The sequence below is a fragment of the Bos grunniens genome, chromosome 3 (assembly GCF_055505025.1).
Source record: "Bos grunniens cultivar Pamir isolate PY7600 chromosome 3, Bosgru_T2T1.0, whole genome shotgun sequence".
Taxonomy (NCBI): domain Eukaryota; kingdom Metazoa; phylum Chordata; class Mammalia; order Artiodactyla; family Bovidae; genus Bos; species Bos grunniens.
Genome location: NC_141167.1, coordinates 112,967,457 through 112,992,401, shown reverse-complemented (window position 1 = coordinate 112,992,401; position 24,945 = coordinate 112,967,457). Strand labels below are relative to the sequence as shown.

The 24,945-nt window shown below is 43.2% G+C and overlaps 1 protein-coding gene and 1 pseudogene across 5 annotated transcripts; one reads left to right on the top strand and one right to left on the bottom strand.

Moving 5' to 3' along the window:
- Positions 1-2,604: 2,604 nt before the first annotated feature.
- LOC147376870 (nucleolin pseudogene) lies at positions 2,605-4,941 on the top strand (annotated as a pseudogene).
- An 877-nt stretch (positions 4,942-5,818) lies between these two features.
- Positions 5,819-21,880, bottom strand: SLAMF7 (SLAM family member 7). 5 transcript variants are annotated; one of them, XR_015161687.1, is made up of 7 exons: positions 21,749-21,880; positions 13,507-13,839; positions 13,212-13,389; positions 12,788-12,904; positions 11,795-11,898; positions 7,661-7,723; positions 5,819-6,359 (listed from the first exon to the last, which is right to left on the bottom strand). XR_015161687.1 is itself a non-coding variant. In XM_086394550.1 (7 exons), the coding sequence occupies exons 1-7, from the start codon at positions 21,795-21,797 to the stop codon at positions 6,760-6,762; spliced, it is 1,011 nt and encodes a 336-aa protein (XP_086250676.1). In that variant the 5' UTR covers positions 21,798-21,880; the 3' UTR covers positions 5,819-6,759. The 5 variants fall into 5 exon arrangements, 4 of the variants coding, with proteins under 4 accessions (XP_086250676.1, XP_086250675.1, XP_086250678.1 ...); XM_086394550.1 differs by having other exon boundaries at positions 5,819-6,831; positions 13,117-13,389; XM_086394549.1 differs by having other exon boundaries at positions 13,117-13,389.
- Between the last annotated feature and the right edge of the window lie 3,065 nt (positions 21,881-24,945).

The window sequence follows — 24,945 nt, the reverse complement described above, 5'->3', positions numbered from 1 at the left end:
ATGACACCACCCTTATGGCAGAAAGTGAAGAGGAACTCAAAAGCCTCTTGATGAAAGTGAAAGTGGAGAGTGAAAAAGTTGGCTTAAAGCTCAACATTCAGAAAACGAAGATCGTGGCATCTGGTCCCATCACTTCATGGGAAATAGATGGGGAAACAGTTGAAACAGTGTCAGACTTTATTTTTCTGGGCTCCAAAATCACTACAGATGGTGACTGCAGCCATGAACTTAAAAAACGCTTACTCCTTGGAAGGAAAGTTATGACCAACCTAGAGAGTATATTCAAAAGCAGAGACATTACTTTGACAACAAAGGTTCATCTAGTCAAGGCTATGGTTTTTCCAGTGGTCATGTATGGATGTGAGAGTTGGACTGTGAAGAAGGCTGAGTACCGAAGAATTGATGCTTTTGAACTGTGGTGTTGGAGAAGACTCTTGAGAGTCCCTTGGACTGCAAGGAGATCCAACCAGTCCATTCTGAAGGAGATCAGCCCTGGGATTTCTTTGGAAGGAATGATGCTCAAGCTGAAACTCCAGTACTTTGGCCACCTCATGTGAAGAGTTGACTCATTGGAAAAGACTCTGATGCTGGGAGGGATTGGGGGTAGGAGGAGAAGGGGACGACAGAGGATGAGATGGCCGGATGGCATCACTGACTTGATGGATGTGAGTCTGAGTGAACTCCGGGAGTTGGTGATGGACAAGGAGGCCTGGCATGCTGTGATTCATGGGGTCGCAAAGAGTCGGACATGACTGAGTGACTGATCTGATCTGATCTGATCTAGGTTGGACATAACTTTCCTTTCAAGGAGTAAGCGTCTTTTAATTTCATGGCTGAAGTCACCATCTGCAGTGATTATGGAGCCCAAAAATATAAAATCTGACACTGTTTCATCTGTTTCCCCATCTATTTCCCATGAAGTGATGGGACCGGATGCCATGATCTTTGTTTTCTGAATGTTGAGCTTTAAGCCAACTTTTTCACTCTCCACTTTCACTTTCATCAAGAGGCTTTTGAGTTCCTCTTCACTTCTGCCATAAGGGTGGTGTCATCTGCATATCTGAGGTTATTAGAGGGTCCCAAAGTCCACCCTTGGAACATGGTCATATAGCCATTTTCAGAACATGCATCCAATGAAAAAGCCTGTCGCTTAGTTGTAGTGCACAGTGATTATTATCTCACTTTTTTTCTTATTTCTAATTACCTTTCCCCCATTCCTCATGCCTCAGACCGCCTGCTTTCTTACCTGAGCCCTTCACCTTTAGGAAAGTAGATTTGAGATTTGTTCTCCTGTCTCCTCACTTGGCTGTCTTATGAATAAACCTTTCCTCTACTGCAAACTTTGGTGACTCAGGAACAACACTGATGCATAAAAGAATTTAAGATAGAAGGCCTATCCAGGAAGGTTCCACACCCCTAATCTTTCTGAGAATTAGAAAAAAACCTCTTCCTCAAGACTTGCTGGTTTTATCTTTAAAAAGTAATTATATAGTGGCACGGGGCCTGCCACGTGGGCTGTGCCTTGTGGGTGGCCTGTGCCTTGTGGGCGGCCTGCACCTTACAGGCGACCTGCAGAGGGACCCGGCCCTGGGGTGGAGGGTGGCGGTGCAGCTGGTCTCTGGTCCAGCTGGGTGGGTGGACAGGAGGGGGGCTCCGGAAGAAGGCCCTGCTGCATGCTTTCTGCGCTGGGCTTTGCACCCATGGTGGCCTGAGACTTATCCCATGTGGCCCTTCCAGGGCTGAAAGGGGTGGAGTTGGTAACATGGGAAAGGAAGTTTTAATAGAAGACTATGGGTTAAGGTGTGTTTTGGTTTTTTAAAGCTGCCTTAATTTAAATTCAGACGAGGGTGGTGGAATTTGGTGCCACAATTTACCTCAAAGGCTTCTCCAAGGTGGTTTTCCTCACTTGAAGGGCCTTGAATTGTTGGCAGTTACAGTGGTCCAAAATCACTGCAGATGGTGACTGCAGCCATGAAATTAAAAGACGCTTACTCCTTGGAAGAAAAGTTATGACCAACCTAGATAGCATATTCAAAAGCAGAGACATTACTTTGCCAACAAAGGTCCGTCTAGTCAAGGCTATGGTTTTTCCAGTGGTCATGTATGGATGTGAGAGTTGGACTGTGAAGAAGGCTGAGTACCGAAGAATTGATGCTTTTGAACTGTGGTGTTGGAGAAGACTCTTGAGAGTCCTTTGGACTGCAAGGAGATCCAACCAGTCCATTCTGAAGGAGATCAGCCCTGGGATTTCTTTGGAAGGAATGATGCTCAAGCTGAAACTCCAGTACTTTGGCCACCTCATGTGAAGAGTTGACTCATTGGAAAAGACTCTGATGCTGGGAGGGATTGGGGGTAGGAGGAGAAGGGGACGACAGAGGATGAGATGGCTGGATGGCATCACTGACTTGATGGATGTGAGTCTGAGTGAACTCCGGGAGTTGGTGCTGGACAGGGAGGCCTGGCGTGCTGCGATTTATGGGATCACAAAGAGTCGGACACGACTGAGTGACTTAACTGAACTGAACAGTGGTCCACTTGTAGTCCTCATTGAGAAACAGTTTGGTGAAGCAAGGTTCAATTCTGGCTGGAGGTGTAATTTTTAAAATGCGTGTGCTTAAAGAACGTAGCAAGAAGAGATTAGCCTTTTTATCCAAAGCAAAGGCTGGTAAAAATCAAGGTGACTCCAAGAAAATGGCTCCTCCCCCAAAGGAGGTATAAGAAGATAGTGAAGATGAGGAAATGTCAGAAGATGAAGATGATGAGAGGAGTAGAGAAGAGGTTGTTATCCCTCAAAAAAAAGGCAAGAAGGCTACCACAACTCCTGCAAAGAAGATGATGGTTTCCCCCCCAAAAAAGGTTGCAGTTGCCACACCAGCAAAGAAAGCAGCTGTCACCTCTGGCAAAAAAGGCAGCAGCTACACCAGCCAAGAAGACAGTTACACCTTCCAAAGCAGTGGTAACACCTGGCAAAAAGGGGGCCACCCCAGACAAAGCATTGGTAGCACCTCTGGTAAGAAGGGAGCAGCTTCCCCAGGCAAGGGAACAAAGAACGGCAAGAATGCCAAGAAAGAAGACAGTGATGTAGAACATGAAGATGACAGTGAAGAGGAAGAGGAAGATGATGAAGAGGAGGATAAGCCAGCCATGAGGAAGGCAGCTGCTGTTTTTGGTGCTGCTCCTGCCACAGATGATGAGGATGACGAGGATGACGATGAGGAGGAGGAGGAGGAGGAGGAAGACGAAGATGACTCGAAGAGGAACCTATGGAGATTGTACAAGCCAAAGGAAAGAAAGCTCCCATAAAAGCTGTTCCTGTGAAGGCCAAGAGCACTGCTGAAGATGAAGAAGAAGATGACGATGATGCTGATGAGGAGGAGGAGGAGGACGATGATGAAGAGGAGGAGGATGATGAGGATGATGAGGAAGAAAAGGAGGAGAAGGAGGAAGAAGAGGAGGAAGAGGATGACGATAATGAAGAGGATGATGAGGAGGAGGAAGAGGAGGAGGAGGAGGAAGAGGAAGAAGAGCCTGTCAAAGAAGCACCTGGAAAACGAAAGAAGGAAATGGCCAAACAAAAAGCAGCTCCTGAAGCCAAGAAACACAGAACCAACTACGTCTTCCAATCTCTTTGTTGGAAACCTGAACTTCAATAAATCTGCTCCTGCATTGAAAACAGGTATCAGTGACCTTTTTGCTAAAAATGATCTTGCTGTTGTCAATGTCAGAATTGGTGTGTCTAGAGAGTTTGGCTATGTGGATTTTGAATCTGCCAAAGACCTGGAAAAAGCCTTGGAACTCAGTAGTTTAAAAGTCTTTGGCAATGAAATTAAACTAGAAAAACCGAAGGGAAACAGTAAGAAAGATAGAGATGCAAGAACACTTTTGGCTAAAAATCTGCCTTACAAAGTTACTCAGGATGAATTAAAAGAAGTGTTTGAAGATGCTGTGGAGATCAGATTAGTCAGCAAGGATGGAAAGAGTAAAGGGATTGCTTATATTGAATTTAAGACAGAAGCTGATACAGAAAAAACCTTGAAAGAAAAGCAAGAAACAGAGATAGATGGGCGATCCAGGTGGATTCATGTTGATGTATGGCAAAACCAATACAATATTGTAAAGTAATTAGTCTCCAATTAAAATAAATACATTTATATTAAAAAATAAAATAGAACATAGTTAAAAAAAAAACAGAAAGGTCAAAGTCAAGACCATATAGATGGAAAGAATAGCACTTGCAGTGGTGAATCAAAAACCCTGGTTTTAAGCAATCTCTCCTATAGTGCAACGGAAGACATTCTTTAGGAAGTATTTGAGAAGGCAACTCATATCAAGGTACCCCAGAACCAAAATGGCATATCTAAAGGGTATGCATTTATAGAATTTGCTTCATTTGAAGATGCTAAAGAAGCTTTAAATTCATGTAATAAAAGGGAAATTGAGGGCAGAGCCATCAGACTGGAGTTGCAAGGACCCACAGGATCACCTAATGCAAGAAGCCAGCCATCCAAAACTCTGTTTGTCAAAGGTCTCTCAGGATAAAAACAGAAGAGACGTTAAAGGAGTTGTTTGATGGCTCTATTCAAGCAAGGATAGTCACTGACCAGGAGACTGGATCCTCCAAAGGGTTTGGTTTTGTAGACTTCAATAGCAAGGAAGATGCCAAAGCTGCCAAGGAGGCCAGGGAAGATGGTGAAATTGAAGGGAACAAAGTCACTTTGGACTGGGCCAAACCTAAGGGTGAAGGTGGCTTTGGTGGCCTGAGGAGGCAGAGGTGGCTTTGGAGGCCGAGGTGGTGGCAGAGGTGGCCAAGGTGGATTTGGTGGCAGAGGCCGGGGAGGCTTTGGAGGGCCAGGAGGCTTCTGAGAAGGCAGAGGAGGAGGAGGAGGAAACCATAGCCACAAGGAAAGAAGACGAAGTTTGAATAGTTTCTTCTATCCCTGTCTCCTCTCTCTCTTCCATTAGAAAGAAAGGACTCTGGGGTTTTTACTGTGCTACCTGATCAATGACAGAGCCTTCTGAGGACATTCCAAGACAGTATACAGCCCTGTGGTCTGCTTGGAAATCCATATAGATAACATTTCAAGGGAGATAACCCTGTTGGTGTTGACTGGATATTCATATAAACTTTTTAAAGAGATGAGTGATAGAGCTAACCTTTATCTGTAAGTTTTGAATTTATATTGTTTCTTCCCATGTACAAAACCATTTTTTTTCTATGGAGTTTTTTTTTTTTTTTTTGCATTGGGGGTGTAAAGGAAAGCAGAATGTTTTATCATGATTTTTGCTTCAGCAATTTTGGGACAAATTAAAAGTCCTAGAACTCTGAAAAAAAAAGTAGTAATAAATACAATCACTTACAATATTTACCATGTGAATATCACTCCACTGGGTGTGGTGTCTCAGAAAGGACACATCTATGAAGGGGAACTGGAGAAGGTGATGGCACCCCACTCCAGTACTCTTGCCTGGAAAATCCCATGGATGGAGGAGCCTGGTAGGCTGCAGTCCCTGGGGTTGCTAAGAGTCGGACACGACTGAGCGACTTCACTTTCACTTTTTACTTTCATGCATTGAAGAAGGAAATGGCAGCCCGCTCAAGTGTTCTTGCCTGGAGAATCCCAGGGACGGGGGAGCCTAGTAGGCTGCCGTCTATGGGGTCGCACAGAGTCAGACACGACTGAAGTGACTTAGCAGCCGCAGCAGCATGAAGGGGAACAGAATTTGTCACCTCAAAAATATGTCTATTTGGCATAAGGATTATTTTGTGCTGATTGTTTTTACAGAAATAGCAAAAGCTCCGAAAATGAATAGACCTTCCTCTTTGTAAGTGACATTTATTTTTACACTTCCCCAATGCAGAAGTTGTTTTCCCGTAAATAAAGGAGACCCTTCACACCCCCAGACCTGGGATCTCAGATTTGTTCCCAACATTTCCATTCAAGTTGTGTATCCAGAAAGATATCCAAAAGCAATGTTCTCTCTCGGCATGTTCCTTGTTTGAGTTTCCAGTCAGCCAAACTGTCTTCCACCCGGCTTCTCTTTCCTTGTGCACTTTGACTCCCAAGTCTTGTGTATCCACACTTGACCCCCTGGGTTTCAGAAATCTGTGATCAGGCCTGCTGCCACTGCCCAGGGAAGTAGTTCCTGAAGGGTCAGTTTCAGGGTCACAGAGAGTACATCTGACCAAAATAAGTGTGAGCTCAGCACAGCACTCGTGAGCTCAGCATGTCACTGATGAGTCAGTAAATCAATCCCCTCTGACTGTTGTCTTCTGCTTCTGCTGCTAAGGTCGGCTGGCCACCCTGAAGTTCTTGCCCTCTTGGCAACCAAGCACTTGGTGTATTCCTCATCTCCAAGCCCTGGAAAGGGAGCTGTTTGAATCCGTGTTAACATTTCAACAGAGATGCTTCTAAGACCCTTGCTTTGAATTGGCCAATAAATTCCTAGTCAAATATCCAGGGAGGGATTTGGGGTTTGAGGAGATTTGTCAGCAGTGGATAGGATGTGGGACTCTTTTTTTTTTTTTTTTGCCTCACCCCATGGCTTGTGGGATCTTAGTACCCTAACCAAGGATTGAACCTGGGCCCCCAGCAGTGAAAGCACAGAGTCCTAACCACTGGACCACATGGGAATTCCCAGATTAGGAACTCTTAACTCTGAAGTAGCATAAGGGATAGTTTACTATGGAAGAAAGTTAGTGTTCTTCATTCTTCCTTGATGTGAATTCTTGTGATCATTTTCTTTGGAGCACATGTCTGTTTACATGACATTGTTATAGAAAGATGCCGTTGGTGTATCTGACAACATGGGCAGGGAGTGGGGTTCTGTTACCTGTCGGGCAGACATAAAGATGAAGAATGCTGTAAGGGAGCAGGGCTCTGGATCCTCCCAGGAGACCCCACCATCCCAGACACTTCACTGCCAAGGGTACTCAACCCAACCCCTGCCACTGTGCTTGCTCCTCTGTTTAATCATTTTGACCTTAGAAAAACTATCCCTCAAGCTTAACCCACATTTATCTTGAATGCTTAATGGACTGAACTTTCCTTCTAACAATCTATCCAAACCAACCTTTCCTATTACTAAGCACAGTGCTTGCCCCATCCTCAATTTTCTGATCTGGTTTGAAGATGAGAAAGGAAGGTATCCCTGCTTCCACCAAGTGTGATCTCTGAAGGAATAAGATTTACAAACTTACTGTGTTGGTAGTAATTTGACTGTGGGGGGAGGTGCAAACTAGATGTAACACAGCTAGACCTTGGAAAAGAAGAGGAATGTTCTCCTGCCTCCGGTTTACAAGTGACCCGAAATAAGCTGGAATTGTCTCCCCAGCCATCCATCCCTTTCTCCCAGGCACAGCTGAAGCCGTGGACCTTTCCCCATGCCCTCAGTAAGGCTCTTGCTGATTTTCCCTATCAGTCCTACCTGGAACCTCTCTCCTACTCTATTTGTTCCACTTTATCCCCACTTCAACTCCTAAAACACAATTCTCCCCTTTTCCCCACATACTTGTAAACTTAAGCAACAGGAATGGGATATACTGGGTGCCTTTTAGTACCAGGGAAAATGAAATCCCTGGGGCCCAAGAAATTCTAGGTAATCTTGAATAAGAAAAGAGGATGGGACACCTAAGATGAAACTCAGCCCTAAGGGTTCTTACCTTTGGGGCTATGTGCACAGTGGAATAGATGGTATTGGCTGGGTTTTCCTCTGGAATAGTGCCCTGTTAGAAAACAAAGACAAAGAAGGCAATGGCACCCCATTCCAGTACTCTTGCCTGGAAAATCCCATGGACGGAGGAGCCTGGTAGGCTGCAGTCTATGGGGTCGCTAAGGGTCAGACACGACTGAGCGACTTCACTTTCACTTTTCACTTTCATGCATTGGAGAAGGAAATGGCAACCCACTCCAGTATTCTTGCCTGGAGAATCCCAGGGACGGGGGAGCCTGGTGGGCTTCTGTCTATGGGGTCGCACAGAGTCGGACACAACTGAAGCGACTTAGCAGCAGCAGCAGCAGAAAACAAGCAAAAGAAATCATCACCTACACCCTGGGTCCTTGGAAGAAAAGTTATGATCAACCTAGACAGCATATTAAAAAGTAGAAACATTACTTTGCCAACAAAAATCTGTCTAGTCAAAGCTATGGTTTTTCCAGTGGTTATGTATGAATGGGAGAGTTGGACTATAAAGAAAGCTGAATGCCAAAGAATTGAAGCCTTTGAACTGTGGTGTTGGAGAAGACTCATGAGAGTCCCTTGGACTTTGCAAGGAGATCAAACCAGTCCCTCTTAAAGGAAATCAGTCCTGAATATTCATTGGAAGGACTGATGCTGAAGCTGAAACTCCAATATTTTGGCCACCTGATGTGAAGAGCTGACTCATTTGAAAAAACCCGGATGCTGGGAAAGATTGAAGGCAGGAGGAGAAGGGGATGACAGAGGATGAGATGGTTGGATGGCATCACTGACACAATGGACATGGGTTTGAGTAAACTCTGGGAGTTGGTGATGGACAGGGAGGGCTGGAGTGCTGTAGTCCATGGGGTCACAGAGTTGGACACGACTGAGCAGCTGAACTGAACTGAACTGAACACCCTGGGTCACATAGACAAGGCTAAAGAGGCATCCAGAATCTGGAGAAGGGAAAGCAGAGGTGGGAAGAGATGGTGAGAGGGAAGAGAGGGTTCTGGAGCAGGAACAGGGAGTAAGAAGTATTCTTGCCCGTGACTGCCATTGTAATTATTAATGACTTTTTTCAAGAAGCAACTGCATTATTTTTAAACTGTGTTCTGTTTAAATCACCTAATAAATACGTAAGATAAATAAGTCCCGTGAGCTATGAATCTCCCAAGTGATTAAAGGATAATTTGAAATAATACTGCTAATGTTGCAAACAAACTCAAATCAGAAAGGGATAAAACAATGATGACAACAGTAACAAAAGCTCCTCCCAGGCCAGAGACAGATATCCTGGGTCAGTAAAGTTTATTCTTGAACATCGAGGACAGTACTGTGGTCTCCAGGGAATGTGTCTTGAGCAGGAGAAGAGGGGGATGTTAGGAAAGTGATTAGTTTTGACAAAAGTCAGGCTGAGTGGAGCACAGAGAGGTCTCTCCTGTAAGGAAGGAAGGAGCTCTCAGAACATCAACAACTTGGAAGAGGAAATGTAATGACTCCTCTTGGAAAAGTTGTGGATAAGTGTAAGAAGATGCATCCTGATCCAGAGGCATTGATGGCTGAAGTAACACTAAGATTTTTGAGGCTCTAAAGTGCTTTAACTTTTTCATTAAGTGGGCCAATGTGGAAAGAGCACTATGACCCCTAAGGAGCAAGCCCAGCCTTGGCTACAATGATTGCTCCCAGGGGACCTTTTGAAGCTGTCTATCTAGTTCTTGTCTCAAAACTGCCTCTCTCTCTCATTTTTCTATAATCAGTTAATCAATTTGGCTCTTCTGGATCTTAGTTGTGGCACACAGGATCTTCATTGCTGGGTGCAGGCTCTCTTAGTTGCAGCGTGTGGGATCCAGCTCCCTGACCAGGGATTGAACCCGGGCTTCCTGCTTTGGGAGTGTGGAGTCTTAACCACTGGACCACCAGTGAAGTCCCCAATTTGTCTCTTGTTATTTGGATTTCTTTCAACTTTATCTTGGGATTTTCTTTTCAAAGAGTTTTCTTTGAATTAACCTTGTGGTCACTGAAGCTTGATGACCCACACATGGGAAGTCTTGGGTGTGGAACATCTGAGCCTCCTCCTGCTGGTTCCTTGAATTGCCTCAGAGGAAAAAGCATCTCTGAAGCCCACCTTCTGACACCATAACTCAAATATGTTAAAGGAACACGTGTACACCCCTGGTGGATGCATGTTGATGTATGGCAAACCCAATATAATATTGTAAAGTAAAAATAAATAAATAAATAAATCACATTTCTATCTCCACTGTCCTATACAAAAGGGATCAGGCCTGCTGAGTGGCCATTGTGCCGGGGGGAAGGAGTGATTCCATGGATCACAGTGTTAGCATTCCCGGCTGGGTCAGAACCAAAGGCCATCAATTCCTGCACAGGAAAGAATCCATAAAGATGGAAGAGATATTGAAGAATCCTTGCATCCCTGGGATAAAGCCCACTTGGTCATGGTGTATGATCTTTTTAATGTGTTGTTGGATTCTGATTGCTAGAATTTTGTTTAGGATTTTTGCATCTATGTTCATCAGTGATATTGGCCTGTAGTTTTCTTTTTTTGTGGGATCTTTGTCAGGTTTTGGTATTAGGGTGATGGTGGCCTCATAGAATGAGTTTGGAAGTTTGCCTTCCTCTGCAATTTTCTGGAAGAGTTTGAGCAGGATAGGTGTTAGCTCTTCTCTAAATTTTTGGTAGAATTCAGCTGTGAAGCCGTCTGGACCTGGGCTTTTGTTTGCTGGAAGATTTTTGATTACAGTTTCAATTTCCGTGCTTGTGATGGGTCTGTTAAGGTTTTCTATTTCTTCCTGGTCGAGTTTTGGAAAGTTGTACTTTTCTAAGAATTTGTCCATTTCTTCCTCGTTGTCCATTTTATTGGCATATAACTAATTAAACTTAAAAGCTTCTGCACAACAAAGGAAACTATTAGCAAGGTGAAAAGACAGCCTTCAGAATGGGAGAAAATAATAGCAAATGAAGCAACCGACAAACAACTAATCTCAAAAACATACAAGCAACTCCTACAGCTCAACTCTAGAAAAATAAATGACCCAATCAAAAAATGGGCCAAAGATCTAAATAGACATTTCTCCAAAGAAGACATACAGATGGCTAACAAACACATGAAAAGATGCTCAACATCACTCATTATCAGAGAAATGCAAATCAAAACCACTATGAGATACCATTTCATACCAGTCAGAGTGGCTGCGATCCAAAAGTCTACAAATAATAAATGTTGGAGAGGGTGTGGAGAAAAGGGAACCCTCTTACACTGTTGGTGGGAATGCAAACTAGTACAGCCACTATGGAGAACAGTGTGGAGATTCCTTAAAAAACTGGAAATAGAACCGCCTTATGATCCAGCAATACCACTGCTGGGCATACACACTGAGGAAACCAGAAGGGAAAGAGACACGTGTACCCCAATGTTCATCGCAGCACTGTTTATAATAGCCAGGACATGGAAACAACCTAGATGTCCATCAGCAGATGAATGGATAAGGAAGCTGTGGTACATATACACAATGGAGTATTACTCAGCCATTAAAAAGAATACATTTGAATCAGTTCCAATGAGGTGGATGAAACTGGAGCCTATTATACAGAGTGAAGTAAGCCAGAAGGACAAACACCAATACAGTATACTAACGCATATATATGGAATTTAGAAAGATGGTAACGATAACCCTGTATACGAGACAGCAAAAGAGACACTGATGTATAGAACAGGCTTATGGACTCTGTGGGAGAGGAAGAGGGTGGGAAGATTTGGGAGAATGGCATTGAAACATGTGAAATGTCATGTATGAAACGAGATGCCAGTCCAGGTTCAATGCACGATGCTGGATGCTTGGGGCTGGTGCACTGGGACGACCCAGAGGGATGGTATGGGGAGGGAGGAGGGAGGAGGGTTCAGGATGGGGAACACATGTATAATTTTTTTTTAATTAAAATTGAATAAAAAAAAAAGATGGAAGAGATAAAGTGCATTGGGTTCAAGGGTTATACATTCTCATTTCTCATGTTGTCCGAATCCTTGGAAAAAGCTCAACTAAACAAAGGCGGGACTCAGAGGAGAATCAGGCCCCAGAAAAAATGGGAAAGAACTCACATTAAAAGTAGAGATTGTATCATACTCGGGCATCTCTTCAGGAATGGGAGGGAAGGGAAGAGTTTTCTGATGACTGTCCAGTTCCTTCTTCTCTTCAATGATCTCTGAAAACAAGTTGAGAGAGAATCAGAGCTGGTCCTCCTTCCACTGGCCACCCTTATTGGTACACCATCCTATTTGAATAACCCACTTAGGGTGATTTTCAAGCATCCTGATTTTCCTGTAACTGAAGGGTTTTCCAGAACATGAGCCTTTTAATGCTAAACCCAGGAAAACTCCAAGATGAACTGGTAACCCTCATCACTTTGCTTCCCAAACTCTAAATAGGAAGCAGAGGAGATCATAAATGATTCCTCAGTGTTTCCAGGAGGGAAAGAAGATCTCAGTGTCTGCAGTTCATTCCTAACCAATGCTTAGGTCCCTCCCTGATACCCTCAGTGGACGGTATCAGTGGGAACCCAAAAAGACAAATCAGCAGGGTTTAGGGACATGGGATATAGCATGGAGAAAGACAGACAATGCCTTCTCCAAGAGGAATGTATCTAGACTGAGGTGGGGAGTGAAGAGAAATCTCTGGAGTTGATCCAGTGGAGGGACTTGGGATGGGCTGGGGGCTCTGACAGGGATGGGCTGACTGGAGTGTGCTGGTCTGTGGACCTCAGTGTTGGAGGCCATGGCCTTCTGGTCAGGGGAGCAGAGTCAGCTGTGTGGGGCCTGTGTCAGCAGAAGGGCTACACTAGTAAGTCCCTCTGGGGGGAAGGAGAAGGCAGGCACTGGAGAAGGGACTGATAAGGCCTTAGGATAGAAATGAAAGTATTCTCTCCACTGCAGAACCAAGTGCCAATGGATGGTCCTGTCCTTTAGGACAGACTGTGGCTTCCTCATTTCTGCATCCTTAGTGCCAGGCACGAAGCTTGGCACACAGTCCAACATATGCTTGTTAAATGAATGAGGGAAAAGATGCAAGATTGAGGTAAACAGTACATACTCTACCTTTTTTTCTTTCTCTTCGTATGATAAAAATAATTAACACCAGTGCGAGGGAACAGAGCAGGAAGAACGACAACAGGACGTAGAGGACCACGTAGGGAGCCTGGCCCCCAGCAGCACCTTTAGAAAGAGAACGGGTGGAGGCACAGCCAGGGAGAAGAGTCAGCTAGGGAAAATGGCACAGCTTTTAGAGCAATTGCAACCTTCCTCCCAGTCTGATGATTTCCCCAGGGCTTCTAGTTTTCACAAAAGGTTTGTTCACATGGGAACCAGGAGAAGAAGATATAGGTCTTAAGAACAGGGACTCCTGGAGAAAGAGGAGAGACAGTCACCTTCACAGAGATTCTGGGCAAAGATAGGGTTTGAGGAGTTGCTGCTGATGGGGTTACTGGCCATGCAGATGAAGGTCATGTCACTTTTCTCCCACCTCCAGGATATGGGGAGAATGGAGCCCCTGTAGGATTCATTGGTTGTCTGGTCCAGAGACTTCCAGCTGTAAGTTACATCCTCTTCTCCATGTTCCATGGAACATGTGAGATTGGTTACACAGGTGCCATTCTTATTCTCCTGCAGACCTATGACGACTTTGGGCTTTGACAGGTACTCTGTAAGAGAAATAGACAACGGAATAGACATCCAGTCTTTGTTTGAACAGCTTCAATATCAGGGAGTTCACCACTTTATGAAGGCAGTCATCCGCCTTCGGACCTGATTCTGCTCACCATAGACATGCAGCTCATACTCCTGGGTGAGGGGATCCTGGAGGGTTGAGCTGTGTATCTCCACACGGTAGATACCTGAGTCGTTCTTCTTCAGTCTGCTGAGCTTCAGGGAGTAGCCTTCATGTGGGAAATTCACTCTTTCCATGTTACGCTTTTGGGTCACTATGACAAGGGCTTTTTTGCCTGCTGTTTTTGGCTGTATGGTAACAAGAGTGGTTGAATTGAAGACCCAGATAATGCTGTCAACTAGATTTACTGAGAGATTCAGAGGGAAAATCACAGACCCACCAATGGCACCAACCAGCTTCTTTGGGATTCCAGAGGCTGCTGGCCCTGCAGAAACAGAGAACCATAAAATAAACCCAAATCCCTGCCTTTGCCACCAATTACTCACTCCCTTTGGGTCTCGGAAAGGTCCCAAGAAACCCTTTCAGTCTAACCTAGCCAGCCCCAGGAAACCTTTTGGGACCTCTTTACACAAAGACATTGAGGTCAGAATTCTCTGCCTGAAAGGGGTGATGGCAGGTAAATCCACCCCATTTCCAGAGACCTCTGGTTGAAAAGACCAAGCTCTGAGGTACACCGTGAAACCCAGCTGCAGTCTTGACAAGTTCCCGTAGAAGGACAAGTAGGGAGGTTACTGTTCAAGCTCCATGTAGGACTTCCAGGCTGCTCCTGGGAGAGCCAATTTTGATGCAGATGAGGAAGGTGACAGTCTACAAGACCTGGGACAGAGGTTCTCAAGCACAAGCCAGAGCACTGAGAAGAAAGCTATAAGTTCTTAAAGACAATGGTAACATAGAATTTTGAGGATGATTTATTTTTCTATTTTTTAAAATTAACTAATTTTTTCATTGAAGGATAATTGCTTTACAGAATTTTGCTGTTTTCTGTCAAACCTCAACATGAATCAGCCATAGGTATACATATATCCCCTCCCTTTTGGAGCTCCCTCCCATCTCCCTCCCTATCCCACCCCTCTAGATTGATACAGAGTCCCTGTTTGAGTTTCCTGAAACATACAGAAAATTCCCATTGGCTATCTATTTTATGTATGGTAATATCACCTCACACCGGTCAGAATGGCCATCATCAAATAGTCTACAAACAATAAATGCTGGACAAGGTGTGGGGAAGAGGGAACGCTCTTGCACTGTTGGGAATGTAAACTGATACAGTCACTATGGAAGACTGTATGGAGATTCTTTTAAAAAACTAGGAATAAAACCACCATATGACCCAGGATTCCCACTCCTAGGCATATACCTTGAGGAAACCAAAATTGAAAGAGACACATGTATCCCACTGTTCATTGAAGCACTATTTGCAATAGCTAGAGCATGGAAGCAACCTAGATGTCCATCAACAGATGAATCGATAAAAAGTTGTGGTCTATATACACAATGGAAAAATTTTCTATTTTATAATAGAATGGAGGGAATTCAAGATCATCCCTAAATGAGGTTCTCATTCACTTGAGTTCCAGTATCCTTTCTTGAGTGAAAAGGGAAAAAATGGGTGACTGGGAGCTCTGAAATATGCCCAGGCTACCTTGTGATGCTTACTCTGAACTATCAGGAATTGTAGTAGGGTTTTAATGCCCACTGTTTCCCCAATTTTTATTTCACTGCAATACTAATTCACCTCAAAAAGCATGACTTGCAAACAACCATCACTGATTTTTTTGTCTCCAGGTGAAAAATAGCTAAGAATGGCTGCTGAAAAAGCTTCCAGAAGTGGTCAAGTGAGTATTTCTAGTAAACAAGTATGAGGAATAAGTCACCTTCTATCTATTAAGATCTGAAGGTTGGCCTCTGGATGTAGCAGTGAGGGAACTTAGATAGGGATTAGCTGTTTGAAAGCCCCGACTCTGATCTCATGTAACCCAAACCAATGCTTACAGGAAGAATTTTTTTTTCTTTCACAGTCTCATTTTATAGATCAGGAACCACAGCCACAATGATGTTAAGTGACTTACTGAAATACATGGTAAGAGGCAGACGCTACCTCAGTACTCACAGGGTTAAGACCTTATACAGCATATTTTACAAATGAGAAAACTCAATAGTAGAAGTTATTCAAGGTTCAGAAATAGTGGAAAAACTAAAATCAGAACCAAAGTCTTCTCCTTAAAGATGTTCTCTGTAAAAGTAAAAACCCAAAGTTATTTTTCCTTCCTAGTTGGTCATTCTTCCATAAAATATTAAAATTTATATTTTGTGCTGTGTTGGTATAAAAATGGATGTAACACCTGTTAGATTTGTTACTACATAGTCATTATTATTGCAATATTTTTTTTCCTTCAGATTAAAAAAAAATTAAAATGAAAACTAATGTGGGTCCCAGGCACTGTGCCTACTTGGGCCTGTGCTGATTGACCAATCATTCAGGCTCTTTTTTGTTTCACAGCTAGATCTCTTACCATAGTATTTTCTACCACCCCAGCACTCATGTAACTCATAACTCTTCTAGTAAAACCCAAATTCCTGCAACTGGCTTATTCAGATATCTAAAATCATGAAAGCCTGAAAGTGAAAGTGTTAGTTGCTCAGTCATGTCTGACTGTTTGCTACCCCGTGGACTATAGCCCGCCAGGCTCCTCTGTCCATGGGAGTCTCCAGGCAAGAACACTGGAGTGGGTAGCCATTCCCTTCTCCAGGAGATCTTCCCAACACATGGATCAAGCCCAGGTCCTCCATATTGCAGGCAAATTCTTTACCATCTGAGATGCCAGAAGAAGTTTTTATCTAAAATTATAATTCCTGTTAACACTCAACTACCCTAGAAAGTATTATTCCCAAATAACTATTTTGCTGTTACTAAGGGTTTATTCTGTGTCAAATTTTTTTTTGTAAATATTACACCTGTGACTTAGAGCAATCCTGAAAATTAGTTTTGGTCCTTTTATTAGGGATCAGCAACCTTATAGGCCATAGGCCAAATCTGTTCTGCCCCTGTTTTGAAAATAAAGTTTTATTGGAACACAGCCATGTTCTTTCCATAGCAGCAGTCTATGACTGCTTTTCCACTACAAAGGTTGAATTGGATAGTTGTGATAAAAATCATACTGCCTGCAAAACTTAAAATATTTACTATTTGGCCCTTCATAGCAAAAGTTTGTAAACTGGATTTGATTTAAACAAAACAAAACCTCAAGTAACTTGTCCAAGAGCACAAAGCTAGCAGGTGATAATTTGAGGGTTTAACCCAATGTCATTCCAGCCCTGGAGCCTGAACTCTTTACACTGCAGCTCAGTTTGAAGGTCCCTTGGCATTTGTTACAGCTCCAGCCCTTTCCATTACTCCCCATCCTCAGTTCCCTCAAGGGTTTAGGTGTCCACTCTGAATCCCAGGGGCCTCACTGGATCCCAAATTCCCATTCAAGTCCTTTCTTGACCATCCTTCAGGTGCAAGCAGTTCTATCAATGCCCCAGAGTAAGGGAATCTGTTGCTACCAAATGTTGACCTAGTCCTCTGATTACAGGTCTTGACCAACTTATTTGCTAAATTTATCTCTGCAAGAACTGGTTTCTCTTCCTGGGTGAATGCTCTTTAAGAGTTGGTTTTTTCTTTCAAACTTTTTCCTCTCTATATCAGTCAGTGGATATATACTTTGGATCGCTCAAGCCTTTGTCAAATCACCCTGTTAAGTAAGCAGGTTTTTTTTTTTTAACTGCCCTCCTTGCTTCTCTAATACTAAGGGAAAGATGATTTTTCATTGCTTTCTCTTTGGTCATCTCATGAGGTGTCAGAATAGTCCCAGTAAATGTTACAGACAAAAATTAATTTTATTTTGAATTTTTGATTTATCAATTAATGCATTCATTCTTTTACTTCAATCGCAAGATGAAAGGGGTGAATATTTTGAAGTCAAGTAAAGACTGGCTATGACTTGCCCCTAAGTAGGTGAATTTCCTGGATTAGGGTACATTTCAGTATATTTTTTTTCATTTGATGTGTTGGGGTGATAAAACTGTAAGAGTTTGACTTTCGTGTTTTAGCACTCATGCAACACTTAAGCCACAAGTAAATAATTGTTCTTTTTACATCTCTACATATGCAGTTCTATCTCCCCAGGGTACATTTTAAGAAATGTGAATTTTGTGAACATACAAAAACTGTCTTCAAATTCGTTGTTCCTTGTTAGAATGAAACTGGAGGGCATTACAGTGCAAATTGCCAACGGGAACCTAGATGGAGGACATTGTTCTGTCTTTATTGTATCTTCAGGATGAGAAGAAGCATCATAAAGGAGAAAAGTGGTTCCATGCCATTCCTGTATGTGAGCTCAGAGGTTAGGGGGCTGGACTGGCAAATCCTAACCAATTTTGCTTCCTCTTCCCAGTTGACTGTTTCTTGATCCAGAAACAAGACACTTCTCTTCTCAGGTGTTAAGACAGAACTAAAGCTTCCCTCTCTTGGATGGCTTCCCCACCTTCAGTGTGTGGTCCTCTATAGTTTTACTACACCTAGGTAGGTCATGCTCTGCTCATTCAGTCATTCCTTCTTTTAACAAGAGTTTGTTTAGCTCCATATTTTGGCCAGATACTGTTTAGGAATTGGAGGGTATAAATGGGGAGCAAAATAATCATGATCCTTGTACTCATGGAGTTGGAAGAGAGTCATTAAATAAGTAACAACATGTGTTGTGAAAGGAGAAGTGACAGGTACTTAGGGAACACACAGTGGGGGATGGGGGATGTAACATGTATGATCAGAAGAGCCTAGAGAATGGGTGGCTATTCCCATTAATCTATAAGGCCTGGAGGTTTGGATCCCATGAGATTCCCACCTGGATCAGTGCAGTAAATACTGTAACTTGCCTCCTCTGCATCCATTTCACTCCCTCCTCATTTTGTAGCAGCAAAATGGTTTGGATAAGACTGACAGGCACTCAACTCAAGTAGTAGCCTTCCTCTGGCATTAGTTCAGGGGTATTACACGTCCCAGGTTGACTGTATCTAGAGAAGCCCAGGATTTTTGCTCCTAGGCAAGCAAAAGTTGATGCTGTGGGATGATTGAAGCCTTGGATGGCCACTCACTTAACTACCAGACATGCAACCAGGACTCCCTCCTCAGCTGATCCCCTGTTTTTGTCCTAACTCACACTTTTTTTTGGTGCTTTATCCTTTTCTCTGTCTATCGAAATCATGTTTAATACTCATAAAGCCTACTTCAAAGCCCTTCCCTGAGAAAGTCTTCAACTCTTTCTCACACTTAACCCCTTGAAATTCCACCATGATTGTCATTTTATTTTCCACTTTAAATTCCCCAGAAGGAGCTATTCCCCTAGCAGTTGACTAGACATACCATTTTGCTGTGAATTAGCAGATGACTGATCTACAGGCATTAGGTTCCAGATCCTGTGGTGATGGGGTCTGGGATCTCATCCAGGGATGAGTGGAGATGACCTCTCCTCTCAAGCAGCTTGGGGCAGTGTAAAACAGAACTCTGGGCTAACTGGGTGTCAGGAGACTTGGGTTCCATTCTGGTTCCTCTGTAATAATAACTCCAGCAATGAATACTTGGTATAATGAGTATTCCCTTTCTTGATCCTCAAAGCAACTCTGTGTGATAGAGGTTAAGCTGAACTTTATAGATAAAGAAATTGGGGCTCCAAGATGTTGAGTCACTTTCCCAAGACCCCAAACTGGAAAGTGGCAGATGTGACAAGAGGAGATAGTTTGTTCCTCGGCCTTCTCTAAAGACCTCATTCTTTCCACTTCTGCCTCCCACTACTGCTTTGAGTTTCAGTATTCTAAAGTCTCACAGGAGAAAAGGCATAACCTTTATTCACCAGAGTTTGGGTGAGGGTGAAGGGTGAATACAGATGTGAAGGTTGTTTTTGAGAAGCACACAGCAGTCTGAACCATGGTGGGGGGCACAGGGGAAGCAGGCAGTAGTGGTATAAGAGACAGGCTTTGAGAACGCTTCCTACTTTTGGGTCTCATTTCTACAAGAATGACTAAAAGTGAGATTTCCCAAAACCTCTTTTGGGCGGCTTCTTTCAAGGTAAGCTTCTTAGAAGGTGGTCTGGACCCTAATGCATACACATCAGTAACTGGTTAATGCACAACAAAAGAGTATGTCCAGCCACCGCACAGGGAGATAGCTCCTACAGTGAGCATTCCCAGCTACTTTTGGAAGTGGAGGGAGCTGGGAGAGAAGACCCTTTGCTTTTTGCCATGGCCAAGTCTCAGATATTTTTTGCACCAGGAGAGTCAACCCTAAGATGCTCTTCATAACAAGAAGGGACCACAGCTCCTCCCCTTTGCTACACGCCTTTCCTTTGGGTTGTGACCTCCCAAACCTTTTTTCTTGTTTTTCTCTTCTTGTCTTTTTCAACATCTCCCCAATACCATCTCACCCACTTTTTCTAATTTCATTTTATTAACTTTCTCCTCAACACTATTGTATAATAGAATCACCACAAAATTGTGCCCATTTTCCAGATGAGAATACTGAGGCTGCAAGAGTTACTCCTTAGTCCCTCTGAATTTGGCTAGGGTGATTCTTGGTTGGTGCATCCACATTCTGACAATGGAGTTACCTATTCTTCTTGGGCATTTCCAGCACCTACCTTGGCTTCGTGTACCTGGAGAGAGAAGGAATCCCTGGGGAAGATTCAGCTCAAGTACATGTTTATCAAGCACTTTTCCTGGGAGTACAGTGTTAGCCAGTTAGTTTGCTGTGATGAAATGAGCACTAGCTTTGGAAACTCAGTCTCTGCTCTACCTCCTCTTGCCTAAGACATTTGACTTCTCAGAGGCTACATTTTGGGGATAATAATACCTATCTTGAAAACTTGTGAAGAAATTGTATGAAAAATGCCTTGTGTAATACGAGCTTAATAAATGGTGATTTATTATTTATTGTTCTGCATTTGATATCTCATTTAAAACACCACAATAATTTGCAAGTTAGGTTTCATTTTCTGCTATGAATTTGTAAGCAAAAAGTTTCAGAGGCCAAGAAACCTATTCACAATAATATAGTTACTATCAAACACAGGACTTCTTGTCCGGGGGCAGCACTCCTTCCATGGTCCTACTTCCTGGAAGGTCTAGAACAATCTTGGATTGTCCTTTCAATCACAGGAGGTATAGCATGCAGGCTGCCACAGTCTCTTGGAGCAGGGGCTGCTCCAACCAACCTGCTGCCCCAGGTCAGGTTTCAGGCGAGCACCTGGGTTTTGAAAAGTCCTGCCATGTTTCCCCCCACATCACCATCCCCAAGTTCCACTTCTGATCACCATTTCCGTTCAGGAGAGGTTTTAAAGTGGGGGTCTATACCAGGACCAGGTGCTTCCTAAAAACAGAAACTTTTAAAGAACTCAAGGAGGGTGAGAGTCTGTTGATGCAAAACACTTCAAGAGCTCTGGTGGTGGGGAGGAAAGGATTGGTTTTCTAAGTAGACACTGATTGCATTGCTTGGGTTAAGAGAGAAAATTCAAAAGTTCTCTGCCATTAAAATGATTGTTAAATGCATAATCATTTAAAATATTTTTCTAAATAACATATATTTATATTGATGTAAATATGAAACATGGGCTTCCCTGGTGGCTCAGTGGTAAAGAAACTGCCTGCCAGTGCAGCAGATGCAGGTTCGATCCCTGGGTCAGGAAGATACCCTAGAGACAGAAATGGCAGCCTACTCCAGTATTCTTGCCTGGGAAATACCATGGATAAAGGAGCATGGCAGGCTACAGCCCATGTGATCACAAAACAGTTGGACATGACTTAGCGACTAAACAACAATGAAAATATAAAACATAGAAATACATGTATAAATGTTATAAATATATTTAAATAAAAATATTTAAAATACATATTTCTAAGTAAAGAAATTTACACTTGTACCATCTCAGCATCTCATTTTGTTTTTAAAATTACTCTCAAAATGAGGAAGAGCTGAGGTCTGGAGAAGATGACATTTTTCATCTAATTCACGGCAGACTCCAGGTTAGAACACAGGTCTTCCTGATACCCAACACCACTTCGTTCAGCCCTTCCTTCCCTGGGACAGTCAGAAGAGCAGTTAACCCCCAAAGTCATTCCTTCTCCTGTCCCTGCAGTCTCTTTCTGCCATATGTGATTCAGATACCACAGGAAACAAAAAAATATTACATGAGAGATAGAGCCTGCTGAGTTGAGCCAGAGATTCAGAGTGGAGCCAGGAGCTTGGAGCTACACCCAGGATGGGGTAGGCAATCAGGAAAATAAGAGGATCTGGTTGCACTCACCTGTGAGCTGGCAGAGGAGAAAGATGAAACATGCTGGGGCGCCAAGCATATTGCTTTCTGGGTGTTAGCCACTGAAATAAACGCACTTCCCTTCTGTAGTGTTTATATTTCTTCCCCCGTTAGAAGGCGGGGTCATGGGATAGTGAGTCACGTTTAGTGACTTTTTCACCTATGTTCACAAAGAATGACTAAATCACTAATGATTAAAGCTATATGGTCAACTGTTTTTGCTATACCATAGGACCTCTCAGAGATTCAGAAGAGAGAACATGGAAGGAAATAGAAGGTTATGGAGAATGAGAGAGTTGCACTGGAGATAAAATAATATCTCTTGAGCTTTTCAGAGTACCAGGAGTACCTGAATTCTTTAATGTATCCCTCATAACAATCTTGTGAGTAAAATACTTCCATAATCCCTAGTTTTACAGATGAGAAAATGAAGGCTTAGAGTATATTACAGCAAAATTAAGTACTTCTTTAATCAAAAGAAATCATTATAATAGTAAAAAGAAAAGCCATGTGGTGGGAGAAGATATTTGTATTCAGTTCAGTTCAGTTCAGTTGCTTAGTCATGTCAAACTCTTTGTGACCCAATGAATTGTAGCACGCCAGGCCTCCCTGTCCATCACCATCTCCCGGAGTTCACTCAAACTCACGTCCATCAAGTCGGTGATGCCATCCAGCCATCTCATCCTCTGTCGTCCCCTTCTCCTCCTGACCCCAATCCCTCCCAGCATCAGGGTCTTTTCCAATGAGTCAACTCTTCACATGAGGTGGCCAAAGTACTGGAGTTTCAGCTTCAGCATCATTCCTTCCAAAGAACACCCAGGGCTGATCTCCTCTAGAATGGACTGGTTGGATCTCCTTGCAGTCCAAGGGACTCTCAAGAGTCTTCTCCAACACCACAGTTTAAAAGCATCAATTCTTCGGCACTCAGCCTTCTTCACAGTCCAACTCTCACATCCATACATGACCACTGGAAAAACCATAGCCTTGACTAGACGGACCTTTGTCGGCAAAGTAATCTCTCTGCTTTTGAATATGCTATCTAGGTTGGTCACAACTATTCTTCCAAGGAGTAAGTGTCTTTTAATTTCATGGCTACAGTCACCATCTGCAGTGATTTTGGAGCCCCCCCAAAAAATAAAGTCTGACACTGTTTCCACTGTTTCCCCATCTATTTCCCATAAAGTGATGGGACCAGATGCCATGATCTTCGTTTCCTGAATGTTGAGCTTTAAGCCAACATTTTCACTCTCCTCTTTCCCTTTCATCAAGAGGCTTTTTAGTTCCTCTTCACTTTCTGCCATAAGGGTGGTGTCATCTGCAGATCTGAGGTTATTGATATTTCTCCTGGCAATCTTGATTCCAGCTTCTGCTTCTTCCAGCCCAGCGTTTCTCATGATATACTCTGCAGGTAAGTTAAATAAGCAGGGTGACAATATACAGCCTTGATGTACTCCTTTTCCTATTTGGAACCAGTCTGTTGTTCCATGTCCAGTTCTAACTGTTGCTTCCTAACCTGCATATAGGTTTCTCAAGAGGCAGGTCAGGTGGTCTGGTATTCCCATCTCTTTCAGAATTTTCCACAGTCTATTGTGATCCACATAGTCAACGGCATTGGCATAGTCAATAAAGCAGCAATAGATATTTTTCTGGAACTGTCTTGCTTTTTCCATGATCCAACGGATGTTGGCAATTTGATCTCTGGTTCCTCTGTGCTGCACTCAATATGCCAGCAAATTTGGAAAACTCAGCAGTGGCCACAGGGCTGGAAAATGGCAGTTTTCATTCCAATCCCAAAGAAAGGCAATGCCAAAGAATGCTCAAACTACCACACAATTGCACTCATCTCACAGGCTAGTAAAGTAATGCTCAAAATTCTCCAAGCCAGGCTTCAGCAATACATGAACCATGAACTTCCAGATGTTCAAGCTGGTTTTAGAAAAGGCAGAGGAGCCAGAGATCAAATTGCCAACATCTGCTGGGTCATCGAAAAAGCAAGAGAGTTCCAGAATACATTTATTCTACAAGGGTCTTGTATCCATAACACTTGGTTGTCCCACTGTTCCAACACCATTTATTGAAAAGACTGTCCTTTCTGTATTGAATTGCTTTTACACCTCTTTCAAAAAGCAGTTAATCATACCTGTGTGTGTATATTTTGGGGTTCACTATTCCATTCCTTTGGTTTATATAATGTAGTTATTGATTTATCATGGCTTAAGTCTGCCATTTTACTGTTTGCTTCTGGTTTCTTCTGATTTTTTTGTTCTTCTGTTTTGCTTTCCTGGCCATTCTATAGGTTACTTATATTAAAAAAAATTCATTTTGATTTGAAACTAAGATCATGGTATCTGGTCCCATCACTTCATGGGAAATAGATGGGGAAACAGAGGAAACGGTGTCAGACTTTATTTATGGGGGCTCCAAAATCACTGCAGATGGTGATTGCAGCCATGAAATTAAAAGACGCTTACTCCTTGGAAGGAAAGTTATGACCAACCTAGATAGTATATTCAAAAGCAGAGAGATTACTTTGCCAACAAAGGTCCATCTAGTCAAGTCTATGGTTTTTCCAGTGGTCATGTATGGATGTGAGAGTTGGACTGTGAAGAAAGCTGAGTGCTGAAGAATTGATGGTTTTGAACTGTGGTGTTGGAGAAGACTCTTGAGAGTCCCTTGGACTGCAAGGAGATCCAACCAGTCCATCCTAAAGGAGATCAGTCAGTCCTGGGTGTTCATTGGAAGGACTGATGCTGAAGCTGAAACTCCAATACTTTGGCCACCTCATGCGAAGAGTTGCCCCATTGAAAAGACCCTGATGTTGGGAGGGGTTGGGGGCAAAAGGAGAAGGTGGTGACAGAGGATGAGATGGCTGGATGGCATCACCGACTCGATGGACATGAGTTTAAGTGAACTCTGGGAGTTGGTGATGGACAGGGAGGCCTGGCGTGCTGTGGTTCATGGGGTCCCAAAAAGTTGGACACGACTGAGCGACTGAACTGAACTGAACTGATAGTGTGTCTTGAATGTATCTCAATAGATTTTTAAATGACTGCTTAAAGCATTATATTGTTGCTGTTGTTTTTCAGTTGCTAAGTAATGTCCAACTCTTTGTGACCCCACAGAGTGCAGCATGCCAGGCCTCCCTGTCCATCACCAACTCCCAGAGCTTACTCAAACTCATGTCCATT